Raw genomic sequence first — 26,755 nt, forward strand, 5'->3', positions numbered from 1 at the left:
GGGATGGATGGATGGATGGATGGATGGATGGATGGATGGATGGATGGATGGATGGATGGATGGATGGATGGATGGATGGATGGATGGATGGATGGATGGACTCTTTAAAAAACTTGAAGGTACTCATTGGAAAGTCATGAGGACCGTTCATAATTTTTTTTTAAATCTTAAAATAATAAACTGCATTCACACAATATTTCTCTCATATAGATGGTTAATGTGTCTATAAACTAAAAATTGAGAGTAGTTGCCAACTACCACATGCGTTTGTTTAAAGGTCAACAAGTGTGATGTCATGGAAGACCTGGTTTTGGATGGAGACAGTCTTGATGTACTGGTGTATTTCCACTCAGGTTGGTTGAGTAAACGTACCAGTCTAGAAGACGTTTTGTGTGTCTGAATGCAGAGCTCTGTCTTTATGGGGCTCCACCACCCTGCTTGGGTCCCAGTCTTTATTTCTGACAGTTGTCCTACTCGCCTTTTCTCTTTTATTCTGCCTTTAGCACCAGATTCACTCTTATATTTCCACCTAAACATCTTCTCTCAGATTCAATACTTATCCAATTCCACCATATTTGTTTACCTAAAGAAACAAGGACCAGCCTAAGGTAGGTTGATCACATGACTCAAGCTTCCACTTTCAAAGATTCACTGTTTTGTTTACACTGAGTGCATACCTGCATTTTAGAATCACATATCAACATCAGGAAAAGGAAACTCTTTCAAACTGCACCATTTGAAATAGTTCAGGAGAATCATTTTTATAGTTTTCCTTTGAGAATTGAAACAGAAAACTTAAAAGACTTGTTATTTACACGCTTGAGTCTTTTTTCTGGGACAACATTGGGAAGTGCGCGTCTCATAAATGAGCTCCCTTTAATGAAGTTAAACAAACGACCTGAGAGGAGTGGAGTCCCGGAGCAGGAGCGTTTTTATGGGCAGCTCCTCTGAGAGGGAGGGGGGGATTTTAACAGTCACTGATTTAACTGGTTGGTCATTAATGAGCCATGAATATAGAGGAACAACCTGTCTGCAGAGCAACGTGGTAAATCCAGAGAGCAATGCCCCACCAGGGATCTCCATTCACTGCTTCTGACTGGGCTTTCACTTCACGGGGGGGTCCAAAGGCTCACCACCACCACCACCACCTCTCTTGGTTTGGTTTCAAAAGGCCGACCATTTGAGACCTCTCCGAGCTCAGAAGAAAACACATTTTTTATGTCGAGCCATAAAAAAAAACCTTCTTTGGGGTCTATTCAGGAGGATCATTGTTTCAGTTTGCAGTGTGGCCTGCTTCTCACACATTCCCACGTTGTAGAAATTACTTTTTGTTTTTGTCTGAATTTATTTATTTGCCTTCAAGCCAGTCGACATTAAAAGCAACAGAAAACCCAAACCTTACAGCTTGTTTTGTCCCTGAAACAGTGATATTATTATTCCCTTCAGGTCACTCTGCTCTCAGAAGAAGAAGAAAAAAAAAAGACAGAACAAAAGCAGGTCTATTTATCTTTTAGCATAAACGCTGATTCAGCATCACACTTTGGTTTTCCTGTTTTTATTCTTCCGTAAATTTATTTTGCAGTCTAACTTCTTCTGCATACTTTGTGTTATTTTATATCAAAAACTTTCAGCTCATTCAGGAGATGGCTGCTATGATTTCTGTTCCATACATTTTAATACTTATACTTCATACTACACTTTAACTTTATTTACAAATATTTTCCCCTCAGAAATACACTGAGATCTCTTTAATTCCTTTAGAAACATGGGTGTCTTAAAATCTGCCTCTTATTCCAGTTTTTGTTTTAAGCTAAAAGCTGCTTTTGCTTTTAGGTACCATTTGGCTACATTTAGCTAGCCCTTTGATACTCTTTGTTAGCCTTTTGTTACTATTAGCTTTCAGCTATTGTTTTGGTCATTTTAGCCAGCCTGTTTGCTACTTTTAGGTTTTAGTTACCATTTTACTACTTTTAACATTTGGACAGCAGTTTTGCTAAGCTTACTTAGCTTTTTGCTACTTTTAGCTAGCCTGCTTCATTTATTTTACATTTTAGCTTGTCTTTTGATACTTTTAACTGCAAACTGTCCATTTTGCTACTTTTAGCATTTAGTTGCACTTTTGCTACTTTTAGCTTTCAGCTAGCCTTTCGTTGCTTTTAGACAGCAACCTAACCACTACCTAACCTATTGCTGCGTCTAGCTCTTTGGTAGATTTTTGTTATTTTACCTTTTAGCTACATTTTTTGCTGATTTTAGCAAGCATTGTGCTACTTTTATCTCTTGGATACAGTTTTGCTCTTTTTAACTTTTAGCTACTGTTCTGCTTCTTTTAGCTACTATTCTGCTTGTAGTAGCTTTAACAACCCAGGTCCAGCTTCTTCATCAAATTCCAGCTCAGTCACATAAGATGCTATTTTCTTCAGTTCTGATTTAGATAATTATTTTTTGTAAACCCTGACCCTCCATATTCGAGGTGTTCGGCAGTGTTTTTATTATTATTATTATTTTCTGCGGGAAACCTGCGGGAAAGACGCAAGCTGCGCCCTGAGCAGACCAGCTGCCTGGGTGCGGGTGGGACATTAGCGACTCGTTTGAATAGTAATGATGCTTGTATGGGACTCCCACCAGATGACATGATTGGGATTTTAAGCCAGACTAATATTCAAAATCGCATTAGAGAGTGGCCGAATAAACGGCACCTGATTCAACGCTGTTCATGCGTGATTTCATTCAAAATGCCCTCTTTCTTTCCTCCTTTCTTTCTTCTCTCCCCTCCCACCCCAACCCCTCCCCAAAGTGGGCTGCACCGCTTTCAGAGTCTCAACAAAGTTTTCTCTCCCCCCGCCCCTCTCTTCTTGTGCACTTAAACTGGCCTCCTCGCGCATGACGGGACGCGGATAAAGGCGCGCGGAGTTGCGTGAATTGATATGTTTCGGTGTACCTTATAAATTCATACCTTTTCTCACTCGAGCGGCTCAGAAAGCGAGTGTCAGTCAGGCCGATTCTCCCTGCTGTCCGGCGCATTTAGCAGGAGATCTATGCGAGGAGTTCATTCCTAGGCAAATGTATGCAGGCATGGCTCCGCGTGAAAGGAGCAGCGTGTCAGCCGACCCTAATTGGGATTTAGCCACCCCAAAGCATGCGCACAAAGTGACGCAAAAGGGCGGCTTTCAAAGAAAAGTCTCAACTTTTGCCCCTCATGGAGGCTATTTCGTCCGACTCGCAGCAAAACGGCACTTTCTCACAGGATGAAGGTTACTGACCCAGCAGGCAGTGCGGTTTGTTTCTGCAAGCTGACACAACTATGATGGCAAAGAGCAAGCTTCAAGACATGCAGCTTTGACTCTCCACCCGTGCTGGATGTGGACAGATTTTTATCGCCCGCCACCCAAAGGCGAAAGGCCATAGGCGGGCAATCTTGTCTGTCTGTTAGCAACATATCTCATGAACCATTGGACGGATTTGAATGAAACTTGAATGAAGTAATCAGTGGATGCACATCTGCAACTGATTTACTTTGGGAGTCAATCCGATTCAAGACGGCCGCCACAGCCAACTGACCTTAGAAAACACAAAAATGACTATAACTCGGGCTATTTTACAGATCTTTAGGTAAACTTTGGTGTGGTGGTAGCTGAGAGTTAGACACAACATATACTCCGAGCTCAAACCGATTGCATTAGATATGCATTACTGCCTTAAAACGTTACTTTCAAGGTTTGTCTAAAACAGCTATAACTGAACATCTTAGTTTAAAACATCAACATGAAGGATATGCATTCCTTCAAGGATTGCGAGGGTTTTAATTTGGAAAATCCTGTGGGCAATATTACAACAAATACAGTACCTATATAAATTGTTTTTCTCCATGTTTTTAAATAGTCAAAAAAATCTAAATGTTAAACAAAATACTATATGACCCATACAGTTTATTAAAGTACTGACATTTCCAATTTTCCAAATCATGTCTTTAAAAGCACCATGGAGAGCTCCTGGTTCAGGCACACCCCCCAGCCTTGTTAATGATGTACATAACTCAATATTCAATCATTTCCATGAAACTGGCATTAGGCTCCATAAAGTGGGAGCAGACAGCGAGATTCAGGCCTCCTTCAGGTTGGCTGCACATTAATAACTGGCCGATCTGAGGGCCTGCCTGCATGTGCTGAGGCTCCTCATTATGTCTGCGGCTGACATGTCCTGGCCTCAAACTAATTGTCTCCTCAGAGTTCGGCTGGGATCGGCTTGTGGAAATGATGTCCGAGAGAAATATTGATTTCTGTGAAGTCTCCTGATAATCTTGCAAATTATTTACATTAAAGTGATGCTGTTTTACATACAAGCTGAAAATGGAGGCATCCAACAGTGTCGCTGGTCATTATAATTTGTAGTTTATTTTATTCTGTTTTTGTAATCACTTTTCATTCTTCTGTTCCATCCATGATAAATGTTTTTTAAAGAAGGTAGCCACAAATTTCACCAAATATATTTTATCTGCTTGAGTTTTTATTTAAAGAATAAAAAACAGCATGTTATAGCCAGTTAGATGAAATCAACCTTTTAATTTTTTTAAATGGGAGTCCTACAAGGTTTCATATTAGAATCTTTGCTTTTTTGTACATTATTTACCTGAAAGGCAAAAAGATATTCAATGCCAAATGTATGCAGATGATGTTATTATACATGTAACAACAAAAAACTCCTCTAGAGGCTGCAGAGTTACCAATGAAGTGTCACAGAATAAAGTTTTTTTAAAACACTGAATTTCATCTAAAATGTTATGTGTCTAGACCCTTTAAAACCAGTCAGTTTTTGTCACATGAGATCATTTCTGTAAAGGCTGCTCAGATGGATCAGCAGGCTGGATTCTGTCACTTATTTCCTGTTGTATAATATAAATAGGCAACAAACATTTTAGGTCCAAAACCAGTGAAGTGACATGGTTGTATATAAAAAATAAAAGTACAATATTATAGATCTTGATTTTTTTTTCTTTTTAAGTAATAAAGGCCATGTTCCAGAGGTCGAGAATATATAATTTTTAAAGCAGCAGTAAAGAAACTCCAGCAAGGGAGACAGTAAACCAGCAAGGTAAAATAATATTATTTGGACTATATTTCTTTTTGTTTAGGATTATTCTGATATTAAAAGACAATTAAACTGTGAACTATTTTTAGTTTTTAATTCTCAGATGTAAAAATTTATTTGTTAACCGGACTGTACAACCACCTTTCTGAGACTGAATTTTTGTTTTTCTCCTGTCGATTTTTGTATTAATTGTGTGTGCATGTGTGTGTTTTTAAAATGCATATTTTTATTGGCTATTTTACAGCAGATGCATTTCTTGTATAGGTTATATTAGCCTTTTGCTAGAAGACTACAACAGAACAACTGCATTTTTTAAACATCTAACATTGCTTTTTTTTTGGTCCCTAATATAGTTTTTAAAGAGAATTAATGCAAGTCACTGTATCTGTAATGTTCTACTAAAATGATGCATGTTGAGCAAAACACATTAAACTAATAAACCCTCAGCCAAGCTGAAACATCTACAAGTCCCACATTGTTGCATTTAACTGTGGAATATGATTTCACTTTTTCAAGACTTTGTTTATTTTAGCTATGCGTCTATTAACTTTAACACAAATAACAATGGTGGTCCTGCTCTTTAGGTATGGTTTGTTGCATTTCTCCACTCACTGCATCTGAGCAGGACACTAAGTGTGTTTGGCATCCGCTGGCCAGATCCGATCTCTCCCGATCAGCTGCAGGAGAAGAAGGTGTGGATGTGGATGGAATGAGGACAGGAAGCGGCTGTAAGCCGTCACTCTGTTGCAAGACAGAATTTTGACTGACTGACTCCTCAGCCCTCCAGAAAGTGTCAGGGTGAGCGCATCCAGCCTCAGGTGTCTCAGGCCCTGTCTCTCTGTTCACCTCTCTGTTCACAACTTCCTCGTTTCACTTTTCATTAGGCTACAGCGACATCTTTATCTGCTGAACAAAACTGTACTTTTATCCCCATAAAAAGAGTGCTCAGTTGCTGTCTCAGTTCTAAAACAAATATCTCAGAAAGACATCAAATAAAAGAAAGACAAGGTAATTGGATGCTGATAGCTTTATTTATGGCAGTTAGAAAAGGGGGAGTGTAAGGCACACAAAGGTTTTGAGAGCATTGTGAGTGCTTCTAGTCATCTTTAAACCCTATGATTTGAGGGATTCAGCCTGTAGCAAAGGGTCATTCATGGTCTTCTTGTCCAGGCCAAAGGGCAAAGGTCAGTGCCCAGACACGAGAATTGGTCAGTGCAAAGCTCAGAGGGGCGTGGAGGTTTAAAGGCGAGAGGGTCACCAGGAAATTTGTTATTCATTCGACATCAGAGTCATCTGCAGCACCGGAGATGGTGTAGGTCTGTTCTTGGTGGTCCATCTCCACCACATCATCCTCTGTTTTCACCGTTCTGTAGAGGGAGGAGAAAAATGAAAGAGCTTATTTACCTGAAGAAGTGATCATAGTCTAAATTCTACTGCTATCACAGAATAGTTAATACAGTTCAACCCTTTAAGACCCGAGCCACTAAACAAACTCAGATGTTGCATCAGGTCATAATGGATTCAGTTGGTGCTTCTGAATTAAGCACTTTGGATCGCCTTGCTGCTGAAAAGTGCTATATAAATAAATTTCACTTCACTTCACTTAATTAAGGTCAGGTTTGATTATTTCTTTTTCTAAGTTTGACTTGGGAAATCAAAATATGCCCCGACTAAAAGCTTGGGAAAGATACCCAGTGGTACCTTTACCTAATGAGCACTGTCCTTCTCTCCGTCAGCTCCACAGCCTGCTCTGCATAGGCCTCAGTGATGCCGTCATATCCATCCGATCCATATCCAATCTGGGCACCGCTCACATCACTGTTCCCTTTGCTAATCCGACTCATTCCACCACAGACTGACTGAGCAACACCTACATCATTTACACTCACACTCTCTGATCCCACACTGACTCTGATTCCACCCTCCATTACTGTAGGACCCTGTCCTTGGATTTTACCTAATACTCCACCAACCCCATCACCCTGGCCTCCACCTACACCCTCATTTCCTCTACCAAATCCATTTCCCATACCACCTACACCACCAGGAAGGCCTGTGGTGTCGCCACCTGCTCCCAGTCCAACTCCACTCACACTGCTTTCACCTAACTGTCCAGACCTGAGTCCTACACCACCAACCACAGTGTCCAAACTTTTAGTGGCAGCACCCAACCCCCCAACCCCAGAATCCAAACCTTGAGGGCTAACACCTAAAACTCCAGGACCAGTGCCCACACCACCTGCACCTACTCCTCCTATACCAGCACCAGGACCAGTGGATCCAAAACCTACACCACCAGCCCCAACACCAGTCACTCCTCCAGCACATACTCCTCCTATACCAGCACCAGGACCAGTGGATCCAAAACCTACACCACCAGCTCCAACACCAGCACCTACTCCTCCTACACCAGCACCAGGACCAGTGGATCCAAAACCTACACCACCAGCTCCAACACCAGCACCTACTCCTCCTACACCAGCACCAGGACCTGTGGATCCAAAATCTACACCACCAGCTCCGACACCAGTCATTCCTCCAATGCCAACTCCTCCAATGCCAGCAGGACCAGTGGTTTCAAAACCTAAACCACCAGCACCAACTCCTCCAATGCCAGTACCAGGACCAGTGGTGATATCAGTGCCTACACCCCCAGCTCCTAATTCTTGACCACCAGTCACGCCTGCGCTAACAGCTGAACTCTGCCTGTTATCAGTACCTCCAGCACCTATCCTATCAAGTACACCTCCAGTACCAGGGCTGGATCCAGTGCCCGTTTTAACTATGTCCCCACCCATTCCTACACCACCAACCCTGGCTCCAACTACCCCTCTACTATCTCCCATCAGTCCACCACCCATTCCACCCACAGCGTCCAAGCTTCCTCCACTGAGGCTCACCCCAGCACTAATGGCGCTCATGCTACAGCTGGTAAGGGACAGGGATTGCATCATGCCAGACAGCCGCAGGTCTTCCCCCTCAATCAATTTTCTGCAAAGAGAGACAAAATATTTGTATTTTATTATAGTTTGTTCAAACAGAGATTATTAACTCAACTTCTGGCTGTTTTTTATGTACCTGTAAGTAGTAATCTCTATCTCCAGAGCCATCTTAATATTCAGAAGGTCTTGGTACTCGCGCAGGTGCAGGGCAATCTTTTCCTTGGTGGATTTCAGCTCAAGCTGCAGGGCCTCAATTCGAGCCTATTAGGTCATGAAATAGATGTGGTGTTCAGTGGCCTCTTGTCTGCACTCATGAAAGTGAGAGTATGTTTTGATGCGATGCCTTTGGTGGGATCAGGTGTGCACCCTGAGACAGCCAACATTTACCTGCAGGTCTTCCAGTTCCTTCTTGTACTTTTCCTCTCTCTCTCGAATCTGAGCTTCAAGCGCTTCATTTCTGGTCCTCAGGGAATCCAAGTCACGCTCTTTACTTTGGATCTAGTGGTATTTTAACACCATTAAAGGCGTTTAGTGTTAATACTTTATCATTTTTATTTGTTTTTACATTTTAGTCTTTAATACTCACGTCTTTTTTGGCACCTGCTATTTCTTCTCTAATGCTTCGAACTCTATCGACATGTCTGGACGACTTTTTGGTTAGATCTTCAAACTTGTTTTTGTACCATGAATCCATTTCCTAACAACAAGGAAATTTAAAAAATGATTATAGATGTCACTGTAACAAACACAGAAAATTTGACTCTTATCTTTTGCCTTTGCCTCACCTGAAGATTTTTGGCTGCAATGTCATCGTACTGGGTTTGGATTTGTTTCAAAGCACCAGCCAGGTCAGGCAAAGTGAAGACACTCTGAGCCGAGACATGCGCTGAATAGATCTGTTTCAGGAGCTCATCAATTTCCTAAAAATAAGGTGACATTCAGAAACCGTCCAAGCAATAGGAAAACTGAATTTTTTCTGCACAAAACTATTGTCCTACCTGCTGATGGATCCGTTTCAAAAATTCTACCTCGACCTCCAGCTGCTCCAGCTTTTTCTCCAAGCCGATGCGAGAGGAAGTAGCTTGGTCGACATCCTGAAGAGCACGCAGCATCATTGATCTGTCTTTTTGTCAGATTGTAAATTTGTGTTCTCCTAGTTTTTGAGAACCTAGAAGCTAAATGGTACCCACCGGACGGAAGGCTTCAATCTCTAACTCAGCCTTCTTTCGCATCTCCACTGCTTCCTCGTATTTGATTTTGATTGCCTCTAGCTGACCAGCTGCAGCCTCCTTTGCAGCCAAAGAAATGTCCTAAAAACCAAGTAACCAGAAGTAATTTATTTGTTGGTTAGATCTGAAGGTGAGCGCAAAAGCATGTAGATCAGCTCCTTTTGCACTGATCTGTGTGTGCATGACTGTCTGTATTTGTGTGCCTACAAATGCATAATCAAGCCATCTCATCTGTGCATGAAGCATAGCTGATGACAGCTGTACTCTGCAACACCTAAACTTACTGAGGCATCTCCCTATTTGCCCACCAGAAATAGGTCTGTTACCAGGTAAAAAAAAACCTTGAAAACACCAACTTGACGTTTTGCATCATTGCTTGAGTAAGTCTTAGAGATTAGTGAGGTGCAAAACTTCATGCCTTTTTGAGTATCCTAAATGTTAAAGAAAAATGAAAAAGAAACAAGAGGATTGCAATTTGTAAAATTTTGCCTCACCCGTTGAACTTTCATCTGGTCAGCAATTCTTTTCAGCTCCTTTAACTGCTCCTCATACAACAAACGAAGACCTGTTGGCTTCCCAAACCGGCCTTGGTAGGCCTCAATCTCTGTCTCCAGCAACTTGTTCTTCTGCTCAAGTGATCGAACCTGTAACAACAGAAAAACTTCCTCCGTACAAGCTTTTACAGATAACAACTTGGCTTGTGGCATTCATATTTTACCGTTCTGACAGTGATTTACCTTATCAATATAAACAGCCAGTCTGTCATTGAGGACAATCATCTCCTGCTTCTCGCTTGTGCGGGTGTTGAGGAACTCCTGGTTCTCTGCTGCAGCTGCATCCAGATCTATGGGGCGCTCTCCACTCGGACCAACACATACCAAGGCTCCTGCACCCACACTGAAAAAGTGATTCACATTAACACTAAATATTAAATGAGAAGAAATGAGAATCAAAAGTAAATAAATACTCCAAAATGTCTTAAAATAACCTTTTCTGTGGATTGCTCAAGGAAATAGTAATTGTGTTCTCAGCAGCTTACCCAACTCCAGCCATGCGAGACCTGCGAGCTGCAGAGGCGGTCCTTCGTCCCATTGAGTCCACACACATGCCGCTGGACCCAGATCTGGTGGAGTAGCCGGTGGAGGCATGACGGGCCTCTCTCCTGGTGGGGGACGGACTGGACACCCTGACCTGGTAGGTTGAGCTGCTGCTGTCCTCAAAGTGACGGCGATAAGATGAAATCCTCTCCGGACTGCGACTCATTGCACCTGTTTGTTTGGTCGTCTAAAGGGAAAAAGCTCGGGCTGGATTTGTCTGTGGTTCACTGAGTGATATTTCCTCACCACTGTACGTTCTGTACTCCCTGCTGCCCAGCCCAGTTTCAGCTTTTATACTCCACAGTGCAAGACCGCTCAGCCCATGAGCCAACACCTGTGGAATCTCGAAGCTCAGCAACAAAGCAGGCTGCTCAGGCATCTATCAGCAGCTTGTGAGGAGCAGAGCAGGGCTGGGAAATTGGCTCATGGCATCATGTTTCCTCAGAAACCTGACATGCATTAAGCTGTTTGTAATAGGATTTTTCCATCTGGCATGGTTTCCTGTGCACACACTATCTCTGCATCCAGCAGTGGACAAGAGAAAGACAAGCAAACACTGAGGTAGGCGGTACACGGTCAGCTGCTGCTTCCAGTAGATGCAGCTCTGATGTGATCTGCTCTGATGGGATAAGGGACCTAATTGAACCCTGAGCAGAAGCTGGAGGATGACCTGATAAGGGTGCGGCTGTAGAGGAGCCATGGCAAGATTTGACATAAATTAGTACTTATTAGTCCGGTCGGTTTCTAACATATTAAAACTTGACTATGCAGAAAAAAAGACACTGCAATTAACTACTTTAGAAGAAAAACGAACATGATAAAAAGGGATTATTGTCTGGAGTTTACGGATGACAGGGCACAGTAATAGGAGAGCAAATAACGATGATGAGGCTGTTCAAATTATTCTTCATCTACAAGGTTACTGGGTCAGAGATGAGAGAGGCTGCACTTCGTATAAAATACCAACTATTTAATCTTTTCTTATTGGACGAAACCTATTTTTTTTATATTAGCAAGCACAAAACAGATCAAACAAACCAGACAAAAAAAAAACTGAAAAAATATCCACTGGTACTAATTTTAGTACACATAATATACAATCTTATTAGTAAATATTTTTCCAGTTATCCTTCCCATCCTGATGAATTAGTTCTGCAGTCATTTCTTCTCGTTGACGTCACATCTCACAGCAGCGTGGGACTTTTGGGACGAGAGGGAGTCTTTCAGTCATGTGAACAATCAGCTCTCTTCTGAGCAGCTCTGTAATTCAAAACTATTTGCCAAAATGTCTGATTTTTTTTTTTTTTTTAGATTTTATCAGAATAAATACATACAAACCAACATGAACAAATTGGGAAAACTAATAATACTATCATCACTAGAAAAATACAATGTGATAGATAGATAGATAGATAGATAGATAGATAGATAGATAGATAGATAGATAGATAGATAGATAGATAGATAGATAGATAGATAGATAGATAGATAGATAGATAGATAGATAGATAGATAGATAGATAGATAGATAGATAGATAGATAGATAGATAGATAGATAGATTTATTGATCCCTTGGTAAGACTCCTTCAGGGAAATTAAATATACCTAAATATTATCAAATAAATAATATAATTAAATAACACTGACTTTAGGCAACTTTTGTAGAATGGTTTGGAAGTATAAAACATGAAAACATTATTTAGATTTTTAAGAATAGATTGAATTTATGTGTGTGCTTCACTGAATTTAGAAAAATATTATCAGTTGTTTCAGTTGTTGTATATGTTGAAAATAAATAGTTTACAAAAATGTACCAGGAATAATTTTCTCTGACTAAAAAGGCAACAGTGGATCACTATTTTAATTAAACACTTATTTATTTATTAACCCATCCATCCGTAGTATTGTAAACAGCACCATGGGTGAAGCAGTGCCTAACAATGCTTTGCTGACACCATGTTACTATGAGATCTAATTTTAGCACATTTAAATTTTGGAACAACACTATGGTGCAACTGTGATGTGATAAACATATCTTAGGTGGTTGCTAGAACCATAAAAATTGCATTAACTATATTTACTCATATTTAAAAAGATAACATTTAAAACACCTATGACCTGTTTTACATTACCATTTGTTTTTTCAAAGGAAAGTCCAACTTTATTTGTGGTATCTCAGTAATTAAAAAAAGGTATTGTAATTTTGCAAAATTTTCAATAGTTCCAGCTTTTCCAATGATGTTATTTCAAAATAAATATTCTTTTAAAGTTATACAAAAAACCATGCTCAAGATTTCATGAAATTAAAACACTATTTTATTTGTTCTTCATATTATTGTGTGCTGGCAAAGTGAGTGAATGTAACAGTAATGCTGTGTAACAAGATCAGAAATAGTATCGATACGTTCGAGCCAGATTATTTACTCATGCATCTGCAAAGTCACATTGAGGTCAGTTTCCCTTCACTGACACAGAGCGACAGAATCAACAAGCTGCCTCGAAGTTTTTGGGATGAACACGAGCAGGAAGAATCTGGACCAAAGCGACCATGGGTGGCATTATTGTTCACTGATTCTGTTTGAACTTTTGGCTCAAGCTGTAAAAGCTAAAGTTAAAGAAGTCCCACGGTCATGGTCATCATTTTGTTGTATAAAGTAATTTACTCAGGTAAACAAACAGGAAACCATTTATTATCATGGGTCAGGAAGGAAGCTGTTAATGAGTCCTGGAGGGTTGGTGGCAAATTCATCCCGAGCTTCAGCTGCTATTAGATAAGCCTCCTCAACACAGTAGATCATCTCAGGGCCTGTAGATGTCACCTTATGTCAGCCTCTGTCTGCCTTTTTATACAGTGGGCTGCAAAAGTCTTCACCCCCTTAGTATTCTTGTCCTTCATTGTCAAAAAGCTCAGTTTTATACCAATCTGACACAGCATCTGCTCTCACATGATCCAAAGGGTTGGCTTAATGTTATCACCCACTGCTGAAAGGCAGGCAATAATCTTTTTGACCATGCCTGCGTGTATGTCTGTCAGCAAAATAACTCATGAACCACTGGACAAATTTTAATGAAACTTGCAGAAAGTAGTGGATGTACTTCTACAACTAATTAACTTTTGGAGTGACCCCTACTCAAGATGGCTGCTAAATGACTTAAAAAATCACACATAAATGGTTATAACTTGGTCGGTTTTACAGATATTGTGCTAAAATTTGGTGTGGTGGTAGTAGCTGAGAGTTATTCACAGCACATACTCTAAGTTCTACTTATTGCTCAGGATCTTTGCTTAAAACTTTGGCATTGACTGTTGGAGTCAACCCTGTTTGTTTGTTTGTTAGAAAAATATTTTAGGAACCACTGGACAGATTTTAATGAAACTTTCAGAATGTAAAGTTTTGATGTACATCTAAAAGTGAATAATTTTGGAGTCAGTCCAATCCAAGATGGCTGCCACAGCTGATGGACATCAGCCAACACAAAAATGGCTATAACTCAGTCCAACTTACAGATAGCGCTAAAACATTTTGTGTTAGTAGCTGAGAGTCCTCCCCCAAACATACTTTGAGCACTAACAAATAACAGGAGATCTTGCAACATCACGTGATCACACTTAACACTAAACTCAAGGTTTGACCAAAACAATGTGGCGGGTGATATCCATTCTTTTAAGGAATGCTTTAATTTATAATAGGTCAAACCAACATCGTCCAAAATCAGAAACAAAAATAAGACAGGAAGTATTTTTTTCACAATAATTTTATTTAGCAACTCATACTGACAACAGCTAAAGTGAATATTTAGCTTTATTTATTTACAAAACATCAACTGCTTAATTGAGCCATATCACACAGTGGTAGATTATTTGATAATAATTATACACTTTTTTTTGTTTTTGCAAAGACCTCTGAAAATAAACTCTTTAGCACGTCTCTATTGTTAGTATAAAGTGGCAACTTAACAATCCTCTTATTTAGAAATCTTAAGAGTTAAAAACATAAACTGCAAGTTGCTTCAAGTAGTCTGGCAGATAATCAGAAATATTCACCTGCAAATATGTTTGTTGAGCCCTCTGATTTTACTCTTTGGGATTCACAGACGGCTAAAGCTGAAACACTTAAACCTCAACTCATAAAACCACACACTCGCATACAAGTAAACACACACACACACACACACATTAAATATACAGACAGGTGACCAATTAAACAAAACCTGGAACCTCTGACTCTTCAACAGTGAAAAGATCCAAGTTCTTGTTAGGATCTAAGTGCTACATTTTAGCCCTGGTTTTAGTTCAAGGGAACAGCAACTCCAAATCTACAGAAATCCGACTCTTGTTATTGCATTGATTTTTTACAATTATGATGATTAATTCCTCTGATGGCCATGGCTTCTTCCTCAGGTAGGTTTCCATCCTGTTAAGCAGCAAATATGAAGTAATAAAAAGTGCATTATTACCATCACCTGGTTTGGAAAGGATAAACCGGACCATGCAGTGCTGTTTGCAGGTTGTGGAACAGATTACATCATGCTACGCTGTTAAAATAAAATAAACTGGGTAACTGCTGCAAACAGGAAACAAAAATCTGAGGTGAAAGACACAAACATTGACTTTGGCAATTCAGAAATTAAAAAGGTGAAAGGTCTTTGGGAACTATTTTTAAGTGAGTATGTTGTGTCTATTTTTCCGTGCCTGTGAGGACCGGTCATGATTATATTCTCTGAGCAGAAAAACCTATCAACTAACCTTACAGTACTGTGAGAAAGAAAAACGTTTTTAATTTCTTTGCTTCCGATGAGGTAAACTTTCCTGTAATCTCGCAAACTTGAGAAATGAGAGAAATTTAAGAGTTAAAAAAAAAAACATTGTTCACAAACTATTAAAAAGATTTCGGGAAAGTCTGGCTCCTTAACAGCAAAATAAGAAAAAAAAAAAGAGGGATGACTTGAGATTTTTTAACCGAACTGACATGTTACATCAGGGGTAGGCAACTGTGGTCCCGGAAGGCCACTATCCTGCATGTTTTACATGTTTCCCTGCTCCAACACATCTGATTCAGAGGTTAAATCACCTCTTCATGTTCTGCAGAAGCCTGTTAATCAGCCATTGATTCAAATCAGGTGTGTTGGAGCAGAGAAACAAGTAAAACATGCAGGATGGTGGCCCTCGAGGACTGGAATTGCCCAGCCTTGTGTTAGATCCTAAATAAGTATTTTTATTTCTCTAAATGTGCAACAAAATCAGTCTAACAATAAAACCACTTAAAGATTTGAGTGAAACTGATTTTTCCTTTCATTCAGGAGTTCCAATAAACTTCCTAAAGTGTACTTGTATAAAGCACATCAAAACACACTGATGAAAACTTCCCTAATACTCCCACAAAGTTGGCACAAGGGGTCACTGAATGCGTCTGAGGGGGACCACTTACTGAAAGGTGATCCATCACTAAAGCAGGGTTCCTGAGGCTAATAAAAAAATTGATGCCCTGAGATTGTTTAGGTGCTCACTGTTGGACAAGTTTGCCTTTGATTTGTCTCGTGTCTGCACGCTTCCTTTCAGCTCCAAAACCCCTTAGATAACTTGTGTTGTTCACGTTCCGCCCACTCGTACCATCCACCAGGATAGTGCTGAACGCTGAAAAAGAGGGTGGGAAAAATAGATGGAAGGAAGTTAATAAACGCTTGCTTGAATATTTACAGTGGGTTGCTAAACATTCACCCTTCTGATAATTTTCCTATTTTGTCGCCTTACAACCTGACTTTTCAAATAGATTTTCAGTTAAGAACCTACACAAAATACTTATGAGTAAAAATAAAAACTGCTTTAAATACCTCTAAAAAATATTAAACTGAATTGTGGTCTACACATTTATTCGTGCTGCAAAATGAGTCTGAATGACCACAGGCTGCAGTGAAAATAATGATTTCTGCTGTAATTGAGATTTGCATAAAAACGAGTCCATAAAAACACCATCTAGTGAGTCCAGTAACTAAAATAGCATTTAATCTCCCTAATCTACCAAGGAATATTCCTTCATCTTATAACTTCCTTTGGAACTGACCATTTTTCTCCGACAGATGCAGTAGTGCTGGGAAATCCCTTTAATAAAAATTGAGTTTTTTTAAACCAGCTCGCTAGGTGATAAATCACCAAATTTCAACAAACTACGTATCATTTTGAAGTTTTTGAGATGGAGAATTTGAAAATAACAACAACTCCATAATAAAAAGTTCCTCATTGTGATTCGTTTTGCCAGCACGGGTCTCAAACATTGACTTGAGGAGCAGAGTATAATAATGCACGCACTGTTTTATTTATTTTTATTATTTATTTGTGTTCCTTTCGCCTTATTTTTTGTTTGTTTCACAATAAAGAACCTTTTTCACCTTCAAAGTAGCAGCTATGTTGTGTAAATTAGAAGAGCTGCTCATTCTGCCACGGTATGTGGCCATGTTAGCTCAATCTTTGACAGAACTATTATGTTCTAGATCCAGTCGTGTTTCTTTCTTCACCCACTGCACAGTTGACTTTAGTTCGTCAACTTCTACTTTTAGCAACACAATGCACTCTGTTCCAGTGGATTCAGGAGAATCCCCCCCCCCCCCTCTCAGTTATGCAATGCTACAGAGAAATATTAAAGGTTTTTTTTCTGTAACAGATTTAGGTGCTATGCTTAAAAAGTATAGCATCATCTTCAAACATCATTGGGAAGATGATCAAATCGATTTACTGCATGAAGGCATTGACTTTTTGCTGAATATTTTTCTATTCCTCTGACGTGACTCAAATGTAAATATTGTTGTTTTTCTTTCAGTTGCTCCCTTCTCCTGGGGTCGCCACAGTGAGTGATTTGGCAATTGTTTTACACCGGATGCCCTTCTTGAGCTCAAACCTACAGCCCCAGCGTTACACGACCACAGCCCCACTGAACTCAAAAATAAATACTTATGTAGATAAGCACGCAATCTTAATATGCAAGGATGACGCCCTTATAACCCTCTATTGTATTGTTTAGTGTTTTACTGCGATTATTGATACTTTTTTCTGTTTCCCTTTAATTGGGAATTGTTTATTTGTTAACTTAAAACCAATAAAACCTTATTTTTAAAAAAGAGAGATAACCCCACCCCTGACAACAACAAAAATCCTTTTAAACTCCAGGTTCGAAGATAACAAAACAGTCAATGACAAGTACGGTGAATATTTTTTACATCCATCTCTACATTGAAGATTTTTTAAATTTGGCATTCTGTTCATATTTGAGCTTACAAACACTAAATAATCAATGTATCAACATTAGCCACTTCCAGCTGCATATGGAAAAAAAAAAGAAGTATAGTTGAAGAGCACCACATGATAAGGCATTAAGTAACAACAGGGTAAAAGTCTGAAGATCGTCAGACTACTGTAAATGCCATCTCAGGTGAAACTAGAAAGCAACTTCAATTTCAACTGAAAAATCATTAACCTGAGCAAGTCACAGGTTAGCACAGAGGCTCACATGGCTGCAATTAACGCCGGATTGTCAGATTTCATGATGAGGACATCACTCACTCTTTATATCCCAAGGAGGCGGCTGTGTTGAGAGCAGTTTTACTCCTGACCCCTGCCAGACAAATGAACACAATGCTGTCTGTCTGCAGGGGCATGTCTCCATCGTACCTCTCCCTGAACTCCTCTGGACCCAGCTGGAGAGCGGTGTCCATCTGTCCCACTGGGAAGTGACAGAGCCACAGACAGGTCAAGGGGCAACGAGATAGCATCTGAGAAACACAACTAAACATTCATGTGAAAGTGTTGTTAGTGACGTCACAACCATTGTAGTGATATTGTAACAAGTTCAGGCTCATCTGAGCATAATTCATCAAGAAAGACCGGAGACATGGTCTTTTTTCCTAAAATGTGAATGGGGATTTTAGTGTTTATGAAGCAGCAACAGCAAAGGTCTAGTGTGTGGACATTACTGTGGGAGTTAATGGTGTAACAGGTGTGACCTTTCCATATGATTTGAACAACTAAAGCAGAGAGGACACTCACAGGGCACATTAATAGAGCCGGGGATGAAGCCGTACTCTCTGAGCTCCCAGGGCTCCCGGACATCTATAACTACAGCTTTCTGCTCAGACAGGAGCCTCTTCAGCTCATCGTAAGTCACGTCTGTGGCCGGCGGCTGCGAGCTGAACCCGCGGAGCTTCAGCCCCGTGCCTACAACACAAGCCACACGCTCAGACTGCAGACTGCCTCGTGGAACGCGAACAGCGAGCCACTTGCCGTAAAACTCACTTTTGTAACCTTGGTCAGGGTTGACGAAGCCGGCGGACACGGCGCCTCGTCCTGCGGGGGGAGAGGTCCCGGGCGGGGCGGTACTGTACCACAGAAGTCGTGGGACGAGCCCGACGAACCTCCAGCACCTTCTGAGCGCCATGTGTGATCAACCCCAAGCCAATGTGACACTGTTTGTTATGAGCTCTTTGACAAAAAATCAATCATTACTCAGAGGGGAAACAGTTTAGGCTTCTGCAACTCCTCACTAGTAGTGTTGCTTAAATCCGTCTGCGCCTGCGCAGAAATACGGACTCCTTTAAGGCCAAAAATACTCAAACTTCGACGCAAGTATGTTAAAGATAGACCATGAATGACACAAGACATATTTAACTAAATTAAATAAAATACCAAAATCGTTATGACAAACACACTCAGTTCATGAGTATTTGTTGCCATTGATAAGATGCGAAGGTGATCATGATGCGTTTAGGTACCTCAAAACATAGGCCTACTTATGTAAATTAATAAGTAGGTTGTGAACCTCAAAATCAAAATGGGTCCCCGCTGCTTTCCTCATTCTCTGTAATCAGACAGAAGTATCACAATATACACGATCTAATTTAATGCGTAGCATTGCGTCAACAGTAGACATTTCAGGATATTTGCAAGTTGCAGTCGCAATTTTGACATATGTTATACTTCGGCAGTGATTTGTTTTTATAGTTTTCCTATAAAACTTGAAACCAAAAAGATTGCTCCATTATTTATTCACGTATTGCCCCAAATGAACTGTTAAAGAAGATTAACAACAGAACCTGTAACGCCGTGGCGAGTTGAGTATAACGTTTCCAACGGGAAGTGAACGCGACATTCGGCCCATCTGAGCTGCCGTAGTGCGTCACATGTTGACTTCTGTAGCTACTTAATGCTACCGACAGTTTTGACGAATCTTTCATTGAAAAGCTGAAACGGAAAGCCGCTGTGATAACTATTTCTTGGTTGACGTGACTGGGTATTACGAGATGCCTTAATATGACATTTTCTGTGTGATGAGACTCATATTAACGTTCGTATTTGTTGCGACATGTTAATGTAGCTAGCCCGTTTGCTAGCCAGGTAGAGTTAACACCTCACTGTTGGCTTACATCAGCTAAAACAGACAACATAGGAGCGAGTTAAAAGAGGTAGGTTCATACTGCAGTTGTTCCTCCTGTAGATGTGTAAAAAGATTGAAAATATAGTCATAAAAGGTCCTGGTGCAAAACCTGCACTGCTCTGATTTTTTAGGCCTCCTACTTACTGTGCATGTTCTTGACAGTTCATGTTCGTCAGGTTTGGCACGTATCCCGTTTTATCAAACTGTCTTGTTTCTTTTACAAAATTCAGCCCTAAATTGCTTAGATCGAGTGCGAGAGAAGGGTTACCAAGATATGTGAGCCAAAATTCTGCTTTCAGTGTCAACAGTGTGTATCTGTCAATAAATCACTATGGTAACTGACGCTAAACACATATCGGCTCTAGGGAAGGTTATGTTCAGATGTTGTTTAAAAAACATCTTTATTTTTCTTGTTTATTTCGGTTGATATTTCCAATTACTTCTTTTGATCTGATATCTGATCACAGATATCAGATATCTGGGAGTATCTGATACTCCTTGATAGCTATTTGTTGTGAATGTAAACATCTCCTAAACTCAACATGACTGCCTCATTATAAATCTCTTGTGCCCTTTTGCAAATGCAGGTTAAACTGTTTGTTGCTGTAAATTCACTTGTAGAATAAACTCCTCAACTGCAAGTGTCTTCACTGGGATGACCGTATATAAACGCATAACTTTATTCCTGTGTAAATAAAGTTACGTTGGGACAACTTTACTCCGGAGAAGCAGAACATTAGCTTGTTTTATGTCCTCCCTTTTAGAGCTCCAGATGCGGCTAAAAGATCCCTTTTCTTTGAAAGCCGCCGAAATGACAAAGCGGACTAATAAACCAAGGAAACCTCGAGATGAGGAGTCATCAGATGAAGTCAGTGGTAAGTCAGAGCCGCCGTGAACCCGCTTGCCCACCCAGGCATCACCTTGACCCGGATCCCTCCGTGCACCACCTCCCCCTGACTGCCACAACCTCAACCTCCAGGTTAACCTAGGCGCCCACACTAGATTTATTTCGTATGTCAGTCTTGATGGAGTTTAATCGTAATTAACATACATGTATTAACCATAGTTTTATAACTACCTGGCTGATACTGAGCAGTTGTTAAAGATATAGGCCAGTGTTGGTTGTTTAATTGACACAAAGAGGGATCAAATTCAGAAGACATGTTGTCATTCCTGTTTTTAGTGAATGCCAGAGTTTGGTCACTTTTTAGATTCTGCAGTGCTCTGGAAAACGAGCAGCTGGATGTAACCCGTTTGACCCCTTTGGATTTTGATAGTATCACTTTAAAATATCCACTTATGCCGTAAAAGTAACCTAAACAGTGTTTCAAAGCTATATGGGGTAAATATTTGTGCAAGTAGTCATGTGGACAATAGCCCTTTGACGGCATTACCTTTACTGGGAAAAGATTTTTAGTTTTACATACAACGCAGATATATATTAAGGAACTTTTAGTTAAAGCCTTGGCTTTCTTTTCAGAAAAGAAAAGAAAAAAAGTGGTCATGGGCACTACGCACCTTTTGGTCTCATATGCATTTTTATGTATGGGATGCTCCTGTATGCAAAGCTTTCATTGCGTCGTTTCATAGGATTTTACATTAGTATTACATTTCTTTCTGCTTTAAAACTGATAAGATTTTGAGAAATATGTGGCTAATGTTTGCCTAAGTTGTAATTAAATGTTGTTATAATATTTAGAAATGTAAAAACTAAATAAACCTTATTGTTTTAAATTTTATTTTAGGCTTGCTTCTATTTTCTTTGCATTCAGGCCGTCAGTAGATTCTGCAGTCAGTGCCCTTTTGGACTAAATCAAATTATTTTGAAACCAGGATTGTTTTTTGAATTTTAAACTTTGGCCCCCAACAATTGAAATAAAATAAAGTGTGCAATATTCCCAACCTGAATATTTTTGCAAGTGCATTGTTGTAAATATATTTCAGTGTCTTATGGCAGTTTATTCAATTAACTCCCAGTGTTTAGCAGCACAGCCTTCATCTGAACAGGGGTGTTGCATTTTTAAAAATTTGCACTGGTTTTGTAAGTGCACGGGTTGTATTATTTCTCACACATCTGAACCAGCGGTGTATCTGTGATTTGTAAAAGTGAGTGGAACTAACTGTGTTATGCAGGACTGACATGTCAGCATGTGAATAAAGCCGTGGACCTGAGCTCGGTGAAGAAGTCCGTCCTGTCGAGTGTGTGGTTAATGTGTTCTGAGTGCCTGAAGGAAAGGACGATGATCGATGGAGAGCCAGCTGCATGTTCTGACGTCCTCGTGTGCCTGAAGTGTGGTTTTCAGGTAAGACTTGCTTCTTTTTTGTTGGTTAACAGGTCAAATATGACAGAGTTTGGACTGGGGTTTAGGGCTGCATTTTGATGGTTTTATAAAAATGATTATATGAAATGTTTATGCTGTGTTAGACATGAATAACGAGTTAGGACATGATCAGTGAGCAATGCTGTATAATTTTGTAATGTGCTTATACTTGGCCTTCTATTTATTTTTTTTGTGTGGCAGATGTTTAGTGTAAATGTGACAAAAGATCAAAAGAGTTAAGCAAATGTTTGGTTTTCTTGTTTTGTTAAAGGAAAAGAATAACACGGTTGCTTTGCTGTTCACTTTTTGCCATTGTGTATGAAGTAAAATTAGGGAGTGAGAAAAATCAAAATGGAGCGAATAAATTTTGAAAAAAAAAAATGTATGTACTGCAAAGTTGTTAAAACTCGATAGCTGATTCAGCAATAGAGAAAAATACTAAATACGTCTATCTTTTACATTTCTTGATTTGTTGTTGTTGGGAGATTCTAAATCTTAAAAGATTATGAGTTTTATTTTTAACTAATTTTCAAAGAGATCCTCACAGTTTTTTAAGACATTATTAAAGTGAGATGAAGCCACAGACTTTTATCAGGTACCCGTGTTAACTGAGTCTCAGTTTGTTTCATGACTGCGAAAGAATATTTTAAGCTGAAGACGTGTGACTAAACTGTGTTTTAGGGCTGCAACCAGTCAGGGATCCAGCACGCTGTCAGGCACCACCAGGCTTTTCATCCAGAGTCACACTGCATCACCATCAGCCTGAGCACATGGAAGGCCTGGTGAGACACCCAGAGAGTTACCTGTGAACTGCTGTGGAGACGGGACACGGAGTTCCTCTGTTCCCAACCTTTATAATGACGTGTTGAGATTCTGTGAGCTTTGGATTAAACAGTAGCAGCCTGGAGTCTTTCTGAACTTAACTACCTCTGTTGTTTATTGAAATAACTGTACCTAGTTTTAGTCTCCTTTACTTGGGTTGTTTCTGCTTCAGACAAATAATTTTTGCAGTTAAACCATGACACATTTCAGAATTAGATTCTCATTGTTTGTTAGGCCCTCATTTTTTAACAATCCTGCTTGTTCCTACCTGTGTTCATGTCTTCATGTAACAGGTGCTTTGAATGTAATGAGGAGCTCTCAACTCACTGCAACAAGAAGGCTTTGGCTCAGACCCTCGACTTTCTACAGAAGCACTCTGTCAAGGCAACGTCAGGTGAGATGGAATAAGATGATGGACTTCTGATGTTGAATTAAGTTTCAGTGAACCAAAATATACAACCTTAAGACAGTCTCAGTTTCAGCAGGGGTGTAGTCTGCTCAGTTTAACATTCACTATTGTTTCCCTCTTAGCTTAGCTTGTTAATATGTTGCATATTCAAATCTATTTAATGTTAACATGTTGGCCAATCAAACTAAATTTGACCTGTTTTTTTGCTGAAATAATTCCAGACAAATTAATCAAGACCAAGTGAGTTATGTTGCACACTTTTAACGGGGGGGTGACAGGTCCAAGACGAGTAAACTAAATCTCCTGTTGTTATTCAGTTGAGTTGACTTAAGATGTAAAAAAATAAAAAGCTAACCTCCCACATTCCAGGGCTTGGATGTAAAACACCTGCTCCCCCTTGTGGCAGAAATCACCTCATCTTCAGAAGCTTCAGTTCATGTTTTCAGTAAATCATAAAATAAAATTAGGAACTACAAATTAGTTTATTCTGCTTCACATGGAAATTGTGAATTTAAAAAATTTTAGTTGACCGACCACGTCTGATTAGTATCACAGTAGCCATACTTCTCATGTTCAAGATCATGTCCTTTTCACCTCATTCAGGCCACCTGAGTTCTCTGCACTCAGTCAGTCAACCATGTAAATACCCCCCCACCCACCCACCCCCGTCCTCTCATGTATTTACATACACCTTCTGTTCTTTCCTCCCAGTGCCTCTCCTGCTTTTTGTTGGCATGCTGAGAGTCCTCCTAACAGACCGCAGCTTATCAGAGTGGTGGGCATCGACATTTTTGGTCTCACTGGTTGTCTGAGCGCAGCCCACTGCCCGGTGCCCAGTGGCCAGAGGCCAGTCGCCCAGGCCCAGTCAAGCTGGTCCCCCCCCCACCATGTTTGCCAAGGCTAGAGAATCGCAGGACTGACTCCGCAGCGATTTCCCCCGCCCTCACCCCCCACCTTGTACGTCGCATGACTGCACATATTAGAGGAATTAGGCGCTTGAGTGATGCTTCCCGCCTGGGTTCCCTGAAGAACAAGAGCAGCTGCGTGAGGTCCAGCCTCTGCTCCGTCGTTCTTTGTCTTTCCATCGCTATCTGTTTCTGTCCGTGGCGTTCTAAGTTGAGCTGCTGTATGTCTCACCACCTCTGGGCCTGTGTGCTGCACTAGTGGGAGTCAGGGTCCTCAACAAGTCAGATCGACTGGATTCTAACAGCTGGAGTGCCCTAAGTCTCAGTGGACACACACGTATGCACAGGAAGGAATAACAGAAAAGGTTGTAAATAACTTTTAAAAATGTACCATTTTCTTCTAGTCTGTGTGTTACACTTAGCTTTTACAAATAGAAATAACCTTCTCCTTTTTACTGGACAGGGCTCACTTTAAAGCTGTGTATGTTTCATGAACATAATGTTCTGATTCTTTAGGAAGATATATATTTTTGGAAATTTTGTAGTCACTGAGACGGTTTTTAGGACAAACAAAACCTCTGATTAAAAAAGAAGTGAACACAAATTAAAAGCCTAACATTTCCTGAAGAAATGCATATCTCCTGCCACCTTTCATGCTGTAGGTTTAAACTAAAACTATCTTACGCTGAGAAGGGATGGTGTTATAGCTGTTTGGGTCAAATCTTATAAATAAGGTTAAGTGCTATCTGAAGTAATACTGTGCAGTCTTGGCAGGTGTGTTGGCGCTCAGAATATATATTCAGGATGACTCGGCAGATTTAGTTTAACATCTGTAAAACTGAGTTAAAGCCATTAGTGTAGATTAGCTGTGACGGCCATTTTGAATCCGGTTGGCTCCATAGGTTACTCGGTTGTAGGTGTTATTCCAGTGATTCCTTTCTGAGAGTTTCACTGAAATTTGTCCTGTGGTTCATAAGATATTTTGCTAACAGACACACACAGTTCAGTCCAGTTAGTGGTAAGGTTTAAAAACAGTGTTTGTGTGATTAATTAATGCTCGGAGTTTGGATTTGGCATGACTCTCTGTTACTAACGCACCAAATTTTAGCTCAATGTCTCCAAAATGAGTTGAGTTAAAGCCATTTTGTCTTTGCTAATATCACTTGGCTGTGGCAGCCGTCTTGAGTTGGTTGTAGATGTTCATCCGATGATTACTTTCTGAGAGTTTCATTAAAGTCTGTTCCCTGGTTCATGAGATATTTTGCTAACAGTACAGAAAAACGAGCAAAGATAAAGGCAGAAACATTGTCGCTTCTCGCCTTCGGTGGTGGGTGATTTTTAAAAAACCTTCATGTATTTAGTTAACAAATTGACACAGTTTCACCATTTTTATTCCTCAGATTTCTTGTTCTTCCAGATATGCTCACAATTTTCATTGCTTCTTCATAAATCTGTGCCTAGAAATGTATTTTTTACGAGCTTCGCACAGATTTAAACATGGTGCATCCTTGAATAGGCGGTATCTCTGTATCTGTGGTGAAGCTCTGTAGTTTGTGGGGACTGACCCACCAAGGAGGGAGGAGACCATCTACATCAGGGGTGTCCAATCCTGGTCCTCGAGGGCCACTATCCTGCATGTTTTCCTTGTTTCTCTGCTCCAACACACCTGATTCAGAGGTTTAATCACCTCTTCATGTCCTGCAGAAGCCTGTTAATCACCCATTGATTCAAACCAGGTGTGTTGGAGCAGAGAAACAAGTAAAACCTGCAGGATGGTGGCCCTCAAGGACGAGGGTTGGACACCCCTGATCTACATCTTCCCTACATGTTTCCTCTTTAATTCACCCGTCACCTTTCCTGCCAGCCAGTTGTTGCACACCGGTCGACAGATAGGTGCAGAAGCATCCACCCAATGTTGCAGCAAAGTAAATAGTTGTTGGCTGTTAAGGAGCTCGTGAAATTGCATTTCCGTGTGAAGGCCAGGTTTTCTTAAGAATCTGCTGTTGTGTTGTGTTTTTCCTATAGACCTCAATCACAAAAGAGCCACGGCAAGGATCCCCCCCCTCCACACACACACACACACACACACACACACACACACACACACACACACACACACAGAATTTATAATATTTTTTTTTTTGCAACAATACCTCCGGGAAGAAAGAAAGTCGATTAACTGTGCTCTCTTTCACCATCAAGGCCTTCAGCTCAAGTGCTAGAGTCCCAGTAAAAAGCGAGTTGACCTCAGAGAGCCAGGCTCCAGCTTGTTACACAGCTGGGGAAGCTTTGTTGAGTAAATTAAAATGATGGTGCTGAAAGGACATCGCAGCTTGTTTCGCATTGAAATACAACTATTCATTCTTGTTTTAAGTTGTTACTGTTATTTCTATAATTGTGGTGCATGACTATGCATATTATTATTCCAGCTTTGTGTTTTTTTCCCCTATTCTTCTTTTATTTTACATAATTCTACAGCTCTGGTAAAATCCGAGAATATTATCAAATAACATCCTACA

At 40.3% G+C, this 26,755-nt stretch overlaps 3 protein-coding genes across 10 annotated transcripts in view; 1 reads left to right on the top strand and 2 right to left on the bottom strand.

The window, feature by feature from the left end:
* Nucleotides 1-6,108: 6,108 nt before the first annotated feature.
* zgc:172323 (uncharacterized protein LOC564165 homolog) lies at nucleotides 6,109-10,632 on the bottom strand. 2 transcript variants are annotated; one of them, XM_017413244.2, is made up of 11 exons: nucleotides 10,299-10,632; nucleotides 9,997-10,156; nucleotides 9,754-9,903; nucleotides 9,221-9,340; nucleotides 9,029-9,124; nucleotides 8,816-8,950; nucleotides 8,617-8,727; nucleotides 8,418-8,528; nucleotides 8,167-8,291; nucleotides 6,796-8,079; nucleotides 6,109-6,455 (listed from the first exon to the last, which is right to left on the bottom strand). In XM_017413244.2, exons 1-11 carry the CDS (start codon nucleotides 10,520-10,522, stop codon nucleotides 6,362-6,364), a joined length of 2,610 nt encoding a protein of 869 aa, XP_017268733.1. In that variant the 5' UTR covers nucleotides 10,523-10,632; the 3' UTR covers nucleotides 6,109-6,361. The 2 variants fall into 2 exon arrangements, with proteins under 2 accessions (XP_017268733.1, XP_017268736.1); XM_017413247.3 differs by having other exon boundaries at nucleotides 7,989-8,079; nucleotides 10,299-10,629.
* Nucleotides 10,633-14,143: 3,511 nt separating this feature from the next.
* tstd3 (thiosulfate sulfurtransferase like domain containing 3) lies at nucleotides 14,144-18,936 on the bottom strand. The gene is made up of 4 exons (XM_017413248.3): nucleotides 18,642-18,936; nucleotides 18,396-18,563; nucleotides 17,913-18,072; nucleotides 14,144-15,992 (listed from the first exon to the last, which is right to left on the bottom strand). Exons 1-4 carry the CDS (start codon nucleotides 18,781-18,783, stop codon nucleotides 15,914-15,916), a joined length of 549 nt encoding a protein of 182 aa, XP_017268737.1. The 5' UTR covers nucleotides 18,784-18,936; the 3' UTR covers nucleotides 14,144-15,913.
* A 552-nt stretch (nucleotides 18,937-19,488) lies between these two features.
* usp45 (ubiquitin specific peptidase 45) overlaps nucleotides 19,489-26,755 on the top strand; it is a 36,429-nt gene continuing 29,162 nt past the window's right edge. For 6 of the 7 annotated variants that reach the window (XM_025005274.2, XM_025005270.2, XM_025005275.2 and 3 more), the window contains exons 1-5: nucleotides 19,491-19,807; nucleotides 20,544-20,654; nucleotides 21,913-22,082; nucleotides 22,782-22,882; nucleotides 23,216-23,316. In XM_025005274.2, the coding sequence (XP_024861042.1) occupies nucleotides 20,552-20,654; nucleotides 21,913-22,082; nucleotides 22,782-22,882; nucleotides 23,216-23,316 (475 nt within the window). In that variant the 5' untranslated portion in view covers nucleotides 19,491-19,807; nucleotides 20,544-20,551. Of the gene's footprint in view, nucleotides 19,808-20,543; nucleotides 20,655-21,912; nucleotides 22,083-22,781; nucleotides 22,883-23,215; nucleotides 23,317-26,755 lie in introns of all 7 variants that reach the window. The other variant, XM_025005271.2, reaches the window with a different exon arrangement.

The sequence above is a fragment of the Kryptolebias marmoratus genome, linkage group LG16 (genome assembly GCF_001649575.2).
Source record: "Kryptolebias marmoratus isolate JLee-2015 linkage group LG16, ASM164957v2, whole genome shotgun sequence".
Classification (NCBI taxonomy): domain Eukaryota; kingdom Metazoa; phylum Chordata; class Actinopteri; order Cyprinodontiformes; family Rivulidae; genus Kryptolebias; species Kryptolebias marmoratus.

Excerpts from the sequence above, each read along its gene's own strand:
- tstd3 (XM_017413248.3), bottom strand. The coding sequence starts at position 18,783 with ATGGCGCTCAGAAGGTGCTGGAGGTTCGTCGGGCTCGTCCCACGACTT. Across the intron at positions 18,073-18,395 it reads CGGCTCTATTAATGTGCCCT|TGGGACAGATGGACACCGCT; the intron begins GTGAGTGTCCTC and ends GTCACTTCCCAG. Across the intron at positions 15,993-17,912 it reads GCCTCCTTGGGATATAAAGA|CGTTCAGCACTATCCTGGTG; the intron begins GTGAGTGATGTC and ends CCTCTTTTTCAG.
- zgc:172323 (XM_017413244.2), bottom strand. The coding sequence starts at position 10,522 with ATGAGTCGCAGTCCGGAGAGGATTTCATCTTATCGCCGTCACTTTGAG. Across the intron at positions 8,728-8,815 it reads TTGCAGCCAAAAATCTTCAG|GAAATGGATTCATGGTACAA; the intron begins GTGAGGCAAAGG and ends CCTTGTTGTTAG. Across the intron at positions 8,529-8,616 it reads TAGCAGGTGCCAAAAAAGAC|ATCCAAAGTAAAGAGCGTGA; the intron begins GTGAGTATTAAA and ends AAATACCACTAG.